Below are 17,006 nucleotides of genomic sequence, written 5' to 3'. Positions count from 1 at the left end.
CTCACCTCAGCCTCCCAAAGGCGCGGGATTACAGGCTGAGTCACCAAGCCCGGCAAGAAAAAAGTGAGCACTACTTCATACTATAAAACAGGAAACAGATTGTTCAGAAAAAGGGTATGTCAGAAGGAGGTGGTTAGGTATGTGAATGCTCTAATGCTGTTAGCAACACATAAAGAAGGTTGCAATGTATTCTATTACATACACTCCATGTATTCTAAAATGTATTTTATTACAATGGTTCTATTACATTAAAGCTGCCTCAAGAAAATTCGGCTACAGTGTTCAAGTCCTATAAGTTAATGAGTAATTTTTTGCCTGATAAGTTATTTGTTAACATTTTGTTAGCTGTCATAGGACTGACTGATTATGAAGCTTTATTTAAATTTTAATAAAAATGCAAAGATAATTCAAAATAAATATAATTATGCAGTGTGAAAAGCTGTATCAAATACTTCAGAAGAACAATACAAGAAAATTAGTTTCACTGTACTGGATGCTATGCATCTAGATGTCTCAGATTGCAAGGTCATATATGATCTCAATGCAAGCAGGGTTACTGTAAAGCTAAATGAGTACAGATGGTAACCTGACTACCTCTTCTTCTTGCCAGTAATTTTGCCTATTAACTTGGGACAGTGAAATGATTTAAATAGTATGGCCTTCATGAATGGATTATCCATTATTAAATAAAACTGGTTTGCCCTAAACAGTAACAATGATTCCCAAGAAAATGATTTTTCTGAACTGAGATATAGTTATGGTATCCAATCTAAAAAAGTTCACTTGGTTCAATCTATTTTGATCTTAAACTATTAACGGCAGGAACAATAAATATGTATTGTTTAACTCCTACAAAAAGTGTTTTTTGTTTATTTTATGTTTTTAAAGTAACGCAAGATCATTTTACTTACTTCTGAACTTTTTCATTGGCCACTTGGGAGGCCTCTATGGCATGTTGAAGTTGTAATTCCATATTTGCTTGCTCTGTCAGGGCTTGCTGCAGTTGGGTAGCCAGTTCCTCATTTTGTTGTTGAGTGATGGAAACAATGTTCTCTCTGTTTTTTAAAGCTTCTTCATAGGTACTAAGGGTATGGTTAAACTGATCCTTTAGATTTTCTTCTTGAGATAATGATTTATGTAAACTGAGAAAAAACAAAAACAATTCGAAGGTAAATAATGTAGACTGACCGATCAATGATTTACTTAATAAAAATCTCCATTTAACAAAAATCTCCATTTAGAAACTCCTTTCTAAAAATCAATAAAGAAATGCTTAAATGGGTAAATGAAAGTAATTTTTATGTCACAATATTATAATTGACAATTTCTCTGCTTCTAGGCTGAAAGCTATCCAGATAAATGATTATGCTACCAAAGCACACAAAAAGATGCTTCAAGATGTTAATTTAATTATATCAGTGTAAATACTACATTCAATTTTCTTTAAAAGGAATAGCATAAAATGAGAGAATAAAGTCTCGCCAAATAAAATAATACAATAAATGGAAAGAAGTGAAAAGAAATAGAACAGGTCCTGGTTTCGTAGATCCAGGGTCTATTCTGCTAAGTACTTAATGAGAATGGATGAGGTTTATGCAAATACTGACCAGCCTTATACACAGCATTTTATACTTGTCACAGCTGAAATATAAAGCTAAAATAACTAGTCAGATTGCACAGAAATAATATGTATTGAGATATATAGTATATGTATTTTTTTGGTTAATTAATCTTATGATCAATACATTCACTCATTAAGTCATACAGAAAAATAGCATATAAATTAAGATTAAATGAATGCAGAAGAAAATGCAGACAAATAGAATCCTAAAATGCTAAAGGTCAGATCTTTGATTTGTCATTACACCTACCACCTGCGGTTATTTTGAAATGGCACCAAGCACCTCACTCAATTAAATAAAGACATTTTGAAAATATAAATATTTAATAAGGGAAATTTAGAATCCACATAGGAGATGTTCTTTTTTATTAAATAAAATCATTTCAGTATATGCATACAAAGGAAATGTCGATTGGAGACTTGAAGTAAAATAATCTAACTATATAATATAGTTTGATAATGTGAAAGAAAGCAATATAATTTTCACCAGATGAAATCATTTCAGGTTTCAAATTAGCCTCTAAGAAAAGATTCTGTTACCAAGCGCTAGTCAATTGATTACTACATATACAATTAAAACAGTGTACAGGGCCATGTTGGAAGAGTGTGAAAATATCTTTTTTTTTCTTTTTCACAATGTTATTAATCAAAATACTCCTATATTATTTCTTCTCAGTTCTTTCTACCAATCCATATGCTGAAAGACTTTGTTTTGTGCTCATTTCCTATTTTGTTCTATATTCTCTCACACTTTCTGCATCCTGCCTGATCCAATTCTCTTCAGCCCACCCCTCTGTGTTTGAAAGTTGAAGGAAGGAAGGAAGGAAGAGAGGAAGGAAGGAAGGGAGGAAAGAAAAGAAGGAAGAAACAAAAAAACCTTTTAGATAAAAAAGATGTCTATGTATGTTTCTTATATTTGAAACATTATTAATGACATTTAAATTGCTAATTATACTTTAAATTACATAAAGTGCACATACTTGTATATAAAGTATTCAGCTTGACAAAATGTAAAGAGCAAAACGCAGAACAAACTCAGAAACCTAGGAGAGTCCCCAGTGTTCCCTCTCAGTTCTCCACCTCAAAAGGTAATTACTAATGCAACCTCTATCAAGATTAGCATTACCTGTTTTTGAACTTATTGTCTGGCTTATTTTGCTCAACAATAGATTTATAAGACTCCTCATGTTGCATGTAATTCATTGTTTTTAACTGCTATAAAATATTGTTATATACCTAATCTATGACTTAGTTAATCATTTATTGTTGCTGTGAATTCTTGAGAGTGTCTTTTGATGGTCCTAGGTATTCATTTCTAAAGTAGAATTTGTTCATAGGGTGTACGTCAGGGGTCCCCCACCCCTGGGGCCATGGACTAATGTCAGTCCCTGGCCTGTTAGGAACTAGGTGGCACAGCAGGAGGTGAGCGGTGGGGAACTGCTTCATCTTCATTTATGGCTGCTCCAAAGCTTCATCTGCATTTATGGCTGCTCCCCATCATTCACATTACTGCCTGAGCTCTGCGTTCTGTCAGATCAGCATGGGCATTAGATTCTCATAGGAGCACAAAACCCTATTGTGAACTGCGTAAGCTCAGGATCTCGATTGTGCACTCCTTATGAGAATTGAAAGCCTGATGATCTGAGGTAGAGCTGAGGCATGATGCTAGTGCTGGGGAGTGGCTGCATATAGATTAACATTAGCAGTGGGGTTTGACTGCACAGAGACCATAATAAATCAACTGCTTGCAGACACATATCACACCCTATCAGTGAGTTGTACAACTTCATCTGGTAGCAGGCTTTAAGTCACAATTCAACACTTATTTCAGTTTGTGCGTGGCCTGCCTATTATTTTATTTACCACTTCTATCCACACCTCTTTCCCCCACTTCACACTTGTCTCAGTTACAGTTTTAGTAAGCCCACAAGCTAACCCTAGCCAAAATGAGTAAAAACCAAACGTCACTGGAGAGCTTCTTTGAAAAGGGAGAAAGATCCAATGATGAGACAGAAGACTCTAAGACTGCCAACAAAAAGAAAGCTGCATTTAAAAGAAAATACCAAGAGTCCTACTTAAACTATGGGTTCATTGCAACAGGTGATTCACATTCTCCAAACCCACTTTGTATATTATGTGGTGACTGGCTATCCAATGAAGCTATGAAACCTTGAAAACTGCTTTGCCACATGGAGACCAAGCACCCTGCATTAAAAGACAAGGCTTTGCAGTCACTGGGCACTGGTGGGATGGAGGGAGGAGGGGACACGTGATAATACAAAGGGTATTAGGTTCATTACCGGGGGAGTGAGGGTCAGTTAGAAGCCCAAACTTCACCCGCATGCAGCCTACTTATGTAGTTCATCCTCACTTGTACCCCACATTCCTATAATAATAATAAAAAAGACAAGCCTTTGAAGTTTTTCAAAAGTAAAAAGTAAACACAGAACAGAAGCAATTATTGAAGGCCATCACTTCATCAAATGTGTCTGCACTGAGATCATCATTCCTAGTGGCTAATTGCATTGCTAAATCTAAGAAGCCCTTTGCTATTGGTGAAGAGTTGATCCTGCCTGCTGCTAAGGACATTTGTTGTGAACTTTTAGGAGAGGCTGCAGTGCAAAAGGTGGCACATATTCCCCCTTTAACTAGCACCATAACTAGACAAATTGATGAAATAGCAGAAGATATTGAGGCACAATTGTTAAAGAGGTTTAATGAGTTATGGTACACAAACCAGGTTGACGAGTCTACTGACGATGACAATAAGGCAACAATGCTGTTTCTGTGTGATACATTTTCTTCAGGAGGATGTGTATGAGAATATGTTATGTATACTTTTGTTGCCAACCAATGCCACAGCTGCAGAACTATTCTAGTCTTTGAATGATTACATATCAGGAAAACTGAATTGGTCATTCTGTGTTGGTATATGCATGAATGCAGCGGCTGCCATGACTGGATAGTTTTCTGGTTTCACTACTCAAGTCAAAGAGGTTGCTTCTGAATGTGAGTCTATGCACTGTGTCATCCATAGAGAAATGCTGGCTAGTCAAAAAATGTAACCAGAACTTAACAATTTTTTGCAGGATGTGATTAAAATGATCAATCACACTAAAGTATATGCCTTAATTCACATTGTTAGTGAAGCCCTGTGAGGAGATGGATGAAGAGCACATATGTGATTTGGCTTTCGAAAGGTAGATTACTGGACCGAGTTTTTGAGTTACAAGAACTATCTCAGAGATTTCTTTTAGAAAAACAGTCACAACTGGCAGCACATTTCAGTGACTCAGAATGGGTCACAAAACATCCTTACCTGTGTGACATATTCAACCTGCTCAATGAACTCAGTCTGTCACTTCAGGAGGAGAATGACAACTGTGTTCAAGTTGGCAGATAAAGTGGCTACATTCAAAGCCAAGCTGGAACTGAGGGAGGAGGTAGCGAGTGAACATTGGGATTTTTGACATGTTTCAAATATTAGCAGGAATTGTGAAAGAGACTAAGCCAGTGTCTTCTTTCTCCCAGTTGGTGCATGATCACCCATCTCAGCTTTCAGAAGAGTTTGAGCATTACTTCCCGAACTGGGAAGAAACGAATCTGTAACCCATTTGTGTATAAGTCAGGTGAATCAACTTTGTCCATGCTAGATTAACTGCTTGAGATTGTAAATGACAGTGGCCTTAAAAGTATGTTTGAGACAACTTCAAATCTCCATACATTCTGGATTAAAGTCAAGGAAGACTATCCTGAGATTGCCACAAAAGCACTGAAAAGTTTGCTTTCCTTTCCAACATTCTATCTTTATGAAGCAGTGTTTTTTGCAGTGACAGCAACCAAAATGAGATTACAAAGTAGACTGTATATAAGCAACACAATTTGTGTGTCATTGCGTCCCATCACCCCCAGATGAGATCGTCTAATTGCAGGAAAACAAGCTCCGGACTCCCACTGATTCTGCATTATAGTGAGTTGTATAATTATTTCATTATATATTACAATGCAATAATAGAAATAAAGCGCACAATAAATGTAGTGTGCTTGAATCGTCCAGATACGATCCTCTTCCCCATTACGTGGAAAAATTGTCTTCCATGAAACCAGCACCGGATGTCAAAAAGGCTGGAGACCACTGGTGTATATATCTTCAGATTTAGTAGATGCTGCTAACATTCTTCTACATTGTTTGTACCAGTTTACATTCCTGTTAGCAATGCATGAGAGTTTCAGTTACTCTACATCCTCCCTTAGTGATATTATCAGCGCTTTTAACTTTTGTCACCCTAACATGGATGCAGTCACATTTTATTCTCTTAATTATGTCTCATTTATTTTTAGAGATGGGATCTCACTGTGTTGCCAAGGCTGGCCTTGAACTCCTAGGTTCAAGTGATCCTTCTGCCTCAGCCTCCTGAATAGCTGGGATTACAGACACATACCACTATGGCCGACTCTTAACATTGTCTTCTAATAAAGGTACGTTCTTAATTTAAATGAAATTCAATTTATCATTGTTTCTTTAATGGCGTTTGCTTTCTGTCAACTATTTAAAAAATCTTAGCCTACTCCATTCCTTTATACTTTAACCTTACAGATATGGCCTCATTTGAAACTAACAGTGGGCCAACTTAGTTTGGAAATTCTGCATTTGTGTATCATGTTTATAGCACTAACCAGTATACTATAACAAATTAAACATTAAGAATCAGTGATTCAGTTTTTAAAATCTCATCATTATTAAAATTATGACATCCCGATTTGAATTCCTAATCATTTTTTCATCCTTGCCTTCCATTATTTAATTTTGGGGGGACAAACTTATATTTGGTTTTGACTTTTATCTCAGATGGACATGTTTTGGATCTTACTCTCAATCTCAAGTTCAGAAAGCCACTCATCATTCAAGATGCCGTGAAAACCTCTTAATTACTATCAAGACTTTCTCAAACAAAGGAAGTAGCTAAAGTGATCTTTTAATCAGTAGTCCTCAATCTTTTTGGCATCAGGGATGGGTTTCATGGAAGACAATTTTTCCACAGGCTGGGGGGTGGGAAGATGGTTTTGGGATGATTCAAGCACATTATATTTATTGTGCACTTTATTTCTATTATTACATTGTAATATATGATGAAATAATTATTATGAGATTATTTTGATATGCATCTGCAGACAGTCGATTCATGGTCTCTGTGCAGTCAAACCTCACTGCTAATGTTAATCTGTATTTGCAGCCACCTCCCAGCGCTAGCATCACTGCCTCAGCTCCACCTCAGATCAACAGGCATTAGATTCTCATAAGGAGTACACAACCTAGATCCATTGCATGTGCAGTTCATAATAGGGTTCACATTCATATGAAAATCTAATGCTGCTGCTGATTAGACAGGAGATGGAGTTCAGGCAGTAATGCCAGTGATGGAGAGTGGCTGTAAATACAGATGAAGCTTCACTTGTTTGTTTGTCGCTCACCTCCTGCTGTGTGGCCCAGCTCCTGACAGGTCATGGACTGGTACTCGTGTGGGCAAGGGTATTGGGGATCCGTGTTTTATTTTTTTATTTTAAAGATGTGGGGTACAATTCAGAGTTAGGTATACAAATGTTAATTATGCAGGTACCCTTGTTGATGAGGTGTGTCCCTCCCTCCCCCGGCAGTTTCCCTCAACTGCCTATCCCAGCCCCCGTTCCCCTGGCAGGTTCCTGCTACTGCCAATCCCTTTCTTAGAGTATTATGATAATTGCTGAAGGTCAGTTGAACAATTGGTACTCTGTTCTTTGTTTCTGTGATAGATCGCTGAGTATTATAGACCCTAAAGTCATCCTAGTTGCTGCAAAGTCCATATGTTTGTCCTTCTTTGTGGCTGCATAATAGTCCATTGTGTATATGTACCACATTTTTTTTATCCAGTCCAGCTTTGATGGGCAGCATGGTTGGTTTCATGTTTTTGCTATTGTGAATAGAGCTGCAACAAACATGCCTGTGCAGGTATCTTTTTGGTAGAATGACTTAAGTTCTTCCGGGTATATTCCCAATAGGGGGATTGCTAGGTCATATGGAAGGTCAATTCCTAGTTCTTTCAGAAATGGGGACCTGTGTTTTAAAAAGATAAAGTACACTGGACAGGGCGACTCATGTCTGTAATTCCAACATTAAGGGAGGCTGAGATGGGAGGATCACGTGAGGCCAGGAGTTCAAGACCACTCACTCTGGGTAACAGTGTAACATAGCAAGACCCTGTCTCTACCGTCCCCCCCCAAAAAAAGATAAAGCAGATAGTATCACTTAAATTCCCTGCAATAGCTTTTCAGTAAGCCTCGAAGCTCAAGGTTGTAGTGAGCAATAATTGCACCACTATACTCTATACTCCAGGCTGGGCAACAGAGTGAGACCCTATCTCTCTAAAAAAAAAAAAGTAGACAATGTCACCTAAAATTCCCACAATACCATTCTTTTGCACTTAGAAAATTATCTAAAAACAATAAATTGTGTATTTTAACTCATTGAATCACAAAACAACTTGCCTGAGAAGTTCTATTAATATTCTCTTTTTACTCATAAAACAAAAACAGAGATAAGCAATTTAATCAATCCCATACACATAGCAGAGCCAGAATTTGAACCCACAGTCTTTCTACTATACTTGCTGTGGTCTACAAGTAGCCTTGCATCATCTGGCCTATCTTTCCTTTCTTTTAGTCAGGTCCTCAGCTTTTCAAGCCTTTTCCAGCTTAAGGTAGTCTTTCTTTTTAAAAAAAGTCTTTCCCTCCATGCTTCCACCTGACAAAAATGTAAGCAAAAATATCACTTTCTCAGACAAGCCTATATGAATTTTCAGTCTAAATTTTGATGTTTCCTCTTTGTTAGTCTGTCTCATAGGTCTTACTCTTTTCCTCCTTAGAACTTATAATACTTTTTGTTTTTTTAATTGCTTTTTGTGATTCGCTTCCCAGTTCCTACATATTAATACTCCATTTATATGGGTAATTTTATTTTATAAGAAGACTATACTCCTTAAGAATTGAATAAAGGCAAATGTGTATAATTCTAAGGAAAATTTTCTATAGGAATAAAGGTGATGTAGGAGAGCTATATTCCCAGCATATATAAATTATAACAATTGAAGTACCTTTTTGGTTTAGTGTTTCATTTCCCTCAGAGTGCTCTTCCCTAAATTGACAACAGGGCCCCATTGTTTAGCTTTCTTCAAAAAGTCATATCAAATATACCTTCTTTCCAAAGTTACTAATTTCACCATAGCAGAAGTGTTGTAACTCGATGGCACTTAAATTGTATGGCATATCTTAAGCTATAGCAAGAATAAAGGATAAAATAGCATAAAAGTCATTAAATCACTCTCAGAAGTTCCGAAGCATGTAACTAATTGTGTGGTTCACATAATAGCCACATAGGGTGGGAACTATTTCTATTAACTAGGAAGTTAATGGGGTAACAAGATAAAACTTCAATTCATTATTCCAGTTTTGAAATTATGCAATTCTTTATGAACTTTATTTTTATAATTTAGTATAGAGACTTTAAAATATTTTTACTCGGTAAATACTTCACATTATATTTCTAATTCATATCAAACAAGCCTGTACATTATCTCCTATGCTGCTCACTACATTGAGTCTAATGGTAGGACATGTTCTTCCATGGGCATTACTTCAGTAAATATCATGAAATAGACTTACTTTCTGAAGTGGTTTCTGTCTAGATTTCAATGCTTTCTGGTCTGTCTGTGACCCTATTTTCCTGATCCCTGACTATCTATACTTCCTCAGCCTAAAATATCTTTGAATGACCGATTTGTATGTTTTGCTTGCAGATATTTATGTTCTTCTCAACTTGTCTGTTTACCTGCTCATTGAGCTCTCTCTCTCAAGTGAATGTCACACATGGATTCAGCTTATTCTTGCAACGTTTCCTGACTTCCTCTCTTGTCTCCACAATCAGGTATTACTCAAGTCTTATATGAGATCATTTTGTTCAGCATCCTGCCATATGCACTTACTCTTCTGTTTATGCTTCATTTATTTTATAGTAATTGCTCAATTATGTGTTCCATATATGGTTTCTTTTAATTGAATATTTTGGGGTTAAAATTCAGAGGTGAGGTGCAATAATATAGATCAGTAATCATAATTTTGTACCTCAGAGGGCATTTTGCAGTGTCTGAAGACATTTTTGGTTGTTACAACTGTAGAGGGATGGTGGGACGCTACGAGCATTTAGTAGATGGAGGCTAGAGATGCTGCTAAACATCCTGTAATATAGAGGGCAGTTGCCAACAACAAAAGAATTATCCAGACTAGTATGTCAAGAATGCTGAAATTGGTACAGATGAAAAGACATTAGGTTGAATTTAGAAGATGTGGATTCAGATTTCAGTCCTGTCATTCACTCTGTGTGACCTTGAGAAAAACAGTTTACCCTCTGAATATTAATTTCCTCAACCCTAAAATAATGAGAAAAATCTCATGGCGTACATATGATAATGAAAGGAGGTGATTTACATGTGTGAAAATATCTGGCACGATACCTGTCAAAGAACAGGCATTCATTCATACCTGTATGATTTTTAAAAGAAAAGACTTGTAGTTAATTAATTCAGTATAAAATAGACACAATATTCAGACATTTAATACAAATAAATCCTTTGCTAAGGGAAACAATTGCCTGTTTATACCGGTTTTTCATGACTAGAAGAAGTAAACTAGTTTTCTCAACCTTTATTCACTTACTGATAATATTTTTAAATCTTTTTTTTAAAAAAGGGGAGCACGTTTGGCTTGTTTTGCTGAATTAAAATAAATAAAATCAAAGCAAGTATGAAATGTAGAAGTATGTGCTGACTTTTCCTAAGAATACATTTCTGAAAGGACAGTGTCTGCTTTTGCTTACTGGTTTACTGCATTAATTCGCTAAGGCCCTTTCAAGAAGATAGTTGACTTCCTCACTTATTTTTAAGGAAATCAGCTTATGTTCCAGTATAATAGGTCTTAATTCTGAATGACATATAAATAGAGAGAAATACATTCAGAATGGTTAAATATGTAGATGAGAAGATTTAATCTGTATATCAGTCTAGTCATTCCATTGGTTTACTTCCTCTGTTGCTGCAGTTGGTTTATTTTAATAAAATAACTTAAAGTAATTTCAGAGAGGAAATAACTTATATAAAGTAAGTCAAGTAATACTGAACCCAAAAGTTTAAGAATTTTAAAGTAGATATAGTGGTCAACATATTTATTAATATTTACTGAAAGTCTTCTAGATGCTACAATTCATGATATAATATTTGTTGAATTCATTGACTAGAAAAGAAATATAATGATCTATACAACTAATTCTAAGGATTCATTAAAAAGTAGCTGTTAAATGTACTACAGCACTTGGAACTGATGTGGAGTCAGTTCCTGATTTATCCAAGAGTGGATTACGTGCTTCATGAATTTGGTGACATTGGAAGCAGAGTCGTAGAGGATTATACTCACAAAGTCACTTATATTTATATACTCCATTATAGATAATAGGCAACAAAGTCTATCCCAAATTTTATCATATAACAAATAAATATAATTTTTATGGACATTACTAAAATTAAAATTAAAAAGTTATACTTTCAAATTTAATAGATGAGAGACTTCTGCTTCTGAGAAGATGGAAGAAATAGAAGATGTAATGAAGAAATAAATGGAAAATACAGAACTGAAATATATAATAACTGAAAGGAAAAGTCCAATGGATGGGCTCAATAGCAGAATTCAGAAGACAGAAAAATAATACGTAAACTGGAAGACAGAACATTACATATGACCCAATATGAACAACAGAGACATAGACTGAAAAAAAAATGATCAGACTACAGGGACCTGTGGACTAAAATAAAAGATCTAACATTCAGGTCTTAGACTCATGGAAGAAGAAATAAAAGAAGGCAGAGCTTTAAAAAAAAGTACTTAAAAAAATAATGACTGAGAACTTTGAAAACATGGTGAGACACATAAACCTAAAAGAAGCTGAGAAAACTCTTAACGGGAAAAACCCATGAGTACATGGAGCAAAACATAATTAAACTTTAGAAAACTAAAAACAAAGCCAAATTACAGAACTCATAGCTTATTTTTAAAAGTTTAATACTATTTCATGTATATAGTATTAAACTTTAAAAGTTTAATACTATACACACACACACACACACACACACACAACATTTTCTCTGTCCATTCATCTGTTGATGGACACTTTGGTTGATTTCATAATCTGGCTATTGTGAATAGTGCTGCAATGAACATGGAAATGCAGACATCTCTTTGAAAAAATGATTTAAAATTTTTTGTGTTAATCTCCAGAAATGGGATGGCAGGATCATGTAGTATTTCTATTTTTAATTTTTCTGAGGTACCCCTATACAGTTATCCTTAATGGTTGTACATTTGGCCCTCTGAATCCATGGGTTCTACATCTGTGGATTTGGCCAATCATTGATCAAAAAAATTTTTTAATAAAGAATGTTGCACATGTACCAAACATGTACAGATTTTTTCTTGTCATTATTTCTTAAACATACCATACAACAACAATTTATGTAACATTTTATTGTAAGCTACAGATGATTTAAAGTATACAAGAGAATGTGGATATGTTATATGCAATTACTACAACATATTATATAAGAGACTTGAGCATCCTTGGATTCTGCTATCTGCAGGGAGTACTGGAACCAATCTTGCATGGATACTGGGGGACAACTGCATTAATTTACGTTTCCATCGAAAGTATGCAAGGTTTCCCTTTTTACCACATCCTGGCCAAAACTTGTTATCTTTTGTAAATAGCCATCCTAAAAGGTGTGAGATAGATATTGTGCTTTTAAGTTGCATTTCCTTAATGATTAGCAATGTTGAGCATTCTTTCATATATTCGTTGGCCATTTGTATGTTTTCTATAGAGAAATGTCTTTCAAGTTCCTTGCTCATTTTTTGTGTTTTGTTTTCTTGCTACAGAATTGTTTGAGTTCTGTATGTATTTTGGATATTTACCCTTTACCAGATAATTTACAAATAATGTTTTCCAAGCTGTAGGCTGTCTCTTCATACTGTTTCCTTTGATGTGCTGAAGTTTTTTAGTTTGGTGTAATCTCATTTATCTATTTTTGCTTTTGTTGACTGTGCTTTTAGAATCAAATCCAAAACCACTGCTTAGAGCAAGGTCATGTAGTTTTCTCCCTATGTTTTCTTCTAGTAGTTTCATAGTTCAAGTAGTCTTACACTTAAGTCTTTAATCCATTTTGAGTTGGGTTTTGTAAAGGATGTAATATAAGGGTTCAATTTCATTCTTCTGCATGTACACATTCAGTTTTCCCAGCACCATTTATTGAAGAGACTATCCTTTTCCCATCATGTATTCTTGGCAGCTTTGTCAAAAATCGATTAATGATACATGTATGAGTTCAGTTCTGCACTCGCTATTCTGTTCTACTGGTCAATGGTCTAGTTTTTCTTTCTTTCTTTTTTTTTTTTTTTTCCAGTACCATGCTGTTTTAATTGGTACAGATTTATAGAATAATTTGAAATCAGGTATTGTGATGCCTCCAGCTCTTGTTCTTTTAGCTCATGATACTGAGCAAAAATAGCCAAATAGTCTAAACTATTTGGATTTTTTTTTGTGGGTCCACATGAGTTTTACGATTATTTATTATTATTATTATTTTTTGAGTTGGACTCTCTTGTTGCCCAGGCTGGAGTGCAGTGGTACTCTCACAGCCATCGCAGCCTTGACCCCTGCTAGGCTTAGGTGATCCTTTCGCCTCAGCCTTCCAAGTAGCTGGAACTACAGATGCATGCCACCACGTGACGAGGTCTCATCAAGTTGCCCAGGCTGGTCTCGAACTCCCTGGCTCAGGCAATCCTCTCGCCTCAGCCTCCCAAAGTGCTGGGATTACAAGCTGAACCACCGTGCTCAGCTGGATTGTTCTTTATTTCTATGAAAAATGACACTCTAATTTTATAGGGATTGCACTGAATCTGTACATTGTCTTGGATACCATGGATATTTTAACAATATTAATTCTTCTAATCCATGAATACAGTGTATCATTCCATTGATTTGTGTTGTTTTCATGATAATTTTTAAAGAGGAAGTAAGTCTATTGATAGGTTCTGGGTCTGTATCTATCCTCTAAGTAGAGCAGATTTCAAAGATAATTTTGGTAAGTAACAATTTATGAAGCAAAAAAAATCTCAACAGCTACATGACCTGCAAAGCAGATAGAGAGTGGAGGCATTCAAGCCTCCCCAAGATGTCAATTAAACGTAAAACTTATGTTTTCCTTTTTATCAGACCAAAGATCTTTGCATTCTTCTACAGCCCCTTTCTTGGCTAAATTACAAGGACTACAAATCCTGGGCTTTTCTTTGATGAGATACTTTTTATTACTGATTCAATTTCCTTACTCATTACTGGTCTGTTCAGATTTTATATTGAGTTTCAGTCTTGGTAGATTCTATGTGTCTAAAAATTTTTCTATTTCTTCTAGATTATCTAACTGGTTAGTATATATTCATTTATTCATAGCAATCTCTTATGATCCTTTATACGAGTAGATCTGTTATCAGTTGTGATGTCTCCTCTTTCATTTCTGATCTTATTCCCTTGATTCTGCTCTCTTTTTCTTATTCTAGCTAAGGGTTTGTTATTTTTGTTTATCTTTTCAAAAAACCAAATCTTCATTGCACTGATCTTTTGTATTGCTTTTTTACTAGTCTCTATTTCATTTAATTCTGTTCCAAGCTTTATTATTTTTTTCTTCTGCTAACTTTAAGTTTACTCTGCTCTTTTCGTAGTTCATTAAGGAGTAATGTTATGATGTTTATTTTAGATCTTTCTTCTTTTTTAATGTAGGTGTTTACTGTGTAACCATTCTTCTTAGAAAGGCTTTTCCATATACCATAAATTTTGGTGTGTGGTGTTTCCATTTTCATTTGCCTTAAAATATTATTTTATTTATTGATTGATTGATCTTTTTTAGAGACGAGGTCTCACTATGTTGCCTAGGCTGATTTCAAACTCCTGGGCTCAAGCAATCCTCTTACCTCAGTCTCTCAAAGTGCTGGGATTACAGACGTGAGCCACCATGCCCAGCTTCAAGATATTTTTAAATCTCCCCTTTAATTTCTTCCCTGACCCACTGGTTGTTCAAGAGCATGTTGATAATTTCCATTTATTTGTGAATTTTCTGAAATTCCTCCTGTTTTTGATTTCTAGGTTCACACTATTGTGGTCAGAAAAGATACTTTATATGATTTTAATCTTTTTAAGTCTGCTAAGGTTTGCTTTGTGCCCTAACATGTGACATATCCTGGAGAATGTTCCATGCGCATGAATGTTTCATGAGAAAAATGTGTATTCTGTTCCTGTTGAAAGGGATATTTTGTATATGTATAGGTCCTTTTGGTATAAAGCGTTGTTCAAATCCAATGTGTTTCTTCATTAATTTTCTCTCTGAATGATCTGTCCATTATTTATAGTGGAGTACTGAAGTCCCCTATTATTATTGTGTTGCAATCTCTCTCTTCAGATTCTTTTAATATTTATTTTTATATTTATAGGTGCTCTGATGTTGGGTGCATGCGTACTTAAAAGTTTTATATTCTCTTGATAAATCAACCCCTTTATTATTATGTAATGTCTTCTTTGTTTCCTTTTTACAGTCTTTGACTTAAAGTCTATCTTGTTTGATATAAATATGCTCTTTTGGTATCTACTTGAGTGCAATATCTTTTTCTATCCCTTTACTTTCAGTCTATGTGTGTCCTTAAAAGTGAGGTCTCTTGTATGCAGCATATAGTTGGGTCTTGTTTTTTGTTCATTCAGCCACTATGTATCTTCTTACTGGAAGATTTAATCATTTGTATTAATGATAATTATTGATAGGTAATGACTTACTACTGTCATTTTGTTAATTGTTTTCTAGTTGTTTTGTTGATATTTTGTGGTATTTCTTGCTGTCTTCTTTTGTGGTTTGATGACATCAGATGGCCTTGGCAAACTTGTCAATAAACTTCTCTGCTGCTTCGTGGTTAGCAGACATTTTAACACCACAAATCTTTATAAATTTAATACTATGTCTTTCCTTAAATTTCTGCAACCAGTCTGTTGAATAATCAAAGTTCTCTTCAATTTTCAGTTCGGCGTGATAGATCTTTACTTGTTTCATGATCAGCACACTATTAAGTGTCATGAATTCACTGCAACACTGGCGGATCTACTCTTTCAATACATAATTAAGATCTTAATTTTTAGCTTTATGCAGTTAAAAAAATTCTCATTAACTTCTGACCATCACTTTCAGCATAAAACTTCAACAGTGTATCCTGTTTCTTCATTTCAACATCATACTTTTCTGTAAGACATTTCACACTTACATTGTTGTCCAGTTTCTCCAATAGCTTGACTTTCTGAGCCATAGATAAACATAAATGCTTCCTTTTTTTCTTATCACTGCTTTCCAAAGGGGTATCTGCAGGCCTTTTTGACATTTTCAACAATTATCTTCATACCACAGAACAAAGAATAAGCAAAATACAAACAACAAACAGAAATCAATTAACCAAGTAACCAACCAAACAAAAAACCCCATAGTGAGTAACGTGTGTAGATCCTGTCCTCAAGTGGGGCATCACGAGGAATATGACATTGGTGTGTTCAGCCTGCATACATGCCAAATATTATGTGTGGGTGCTTGCATGGGGAAATCTGAGCATGCAGAGAAAAGATATATGGCAGTTGAAGTGGGCTAGGAAGGCCCTTTTTCTCTTGGGGATGCTGAATAAACTTTGTGTTGTGGGCCTGCATTTTGACTGCAACCTGTTACCTTAGTTCAGGTGTGGGAATTTCCACTTGTGGCATCATGTTGGTGCTGACAAAATTGTGGATTTCAAGCATTTCAAATTTTGAATTTTTGGATTAGAAATGTTTAATGTGTACTGATCCTATGGACATTAAAAGGATAATCAAAATATTGTAAATAACTCTATGCTAACAATTAACATAAATGAAAAGGATCAACTACTTGAAAGATAAAGACTATCAAAATTCGCAGAAGGAGAAATAAGTAATTGGAATAAGCTTTTATTTATTAAATAAATTAAATACAATAGTCAATAGCATTCCCAAAATGAAAGCACCAGGCCATGTTGGTTGAGCATGGTGGCTTGCCTTTAATTCCAATGCTTTGGGAAGCTGAGACAAAAGAGTCACTTGAGCCCAGGAGTTTAAGACCAGCCTGGGCAACACAGTAAATTCCTGTCTCTAACAATAATAATAATAATAATAATAAATTAGCTAGGCATGGTCATCCATGCCTGTAGTCCTAGCTAC

General features: G+C 35.2%; 1 protein-coding gene across 1 annotated transcript in view; it reads right to left on the bottom strand.

Moving 5' to 3' along the window:
- Window positions 1-911: 911 nt before the first annotated feature.
- Window positions 912-17,006, bottom strand: part of LOC103255080 (mirror-image polydactyly gene 1 protein-like) — a gene marked incomplete at its 3' end in the record, with an annotated part of 67,200 nt that continues 51,105 nt past the window's right edge. The window contains exon 2 of the mRNA XM_008053046.1: window positions 912-1,142. Coding sequence (XP_008051237.1) covers window positions 912-1,142 — 231 coding nt within the window. The remainder of the gene's footprint in view (window positions 1,143-17,006) is intronic.

Source organism: Carlito syrichta, unplaced genomic scaffold, assembly GCF_000164805.1.
Source record: "Carlito syrichta isolate Samal-C Ts95f unplaced genomic scaffold, Tarsius_syrichta-2.0.1 Scaffold287789, whole genome shotgun sequence".
Classification (NCBI taxonomy): domain Eukaryota; kingdom Metazoa; phylum Chordata; class Mammalia; order Primates; family Tarsiidae; genus Carlito; species Carlito syrichta.
This window is presented reverse-complemented; position numbering and strand designations above follow the sequence as displayed.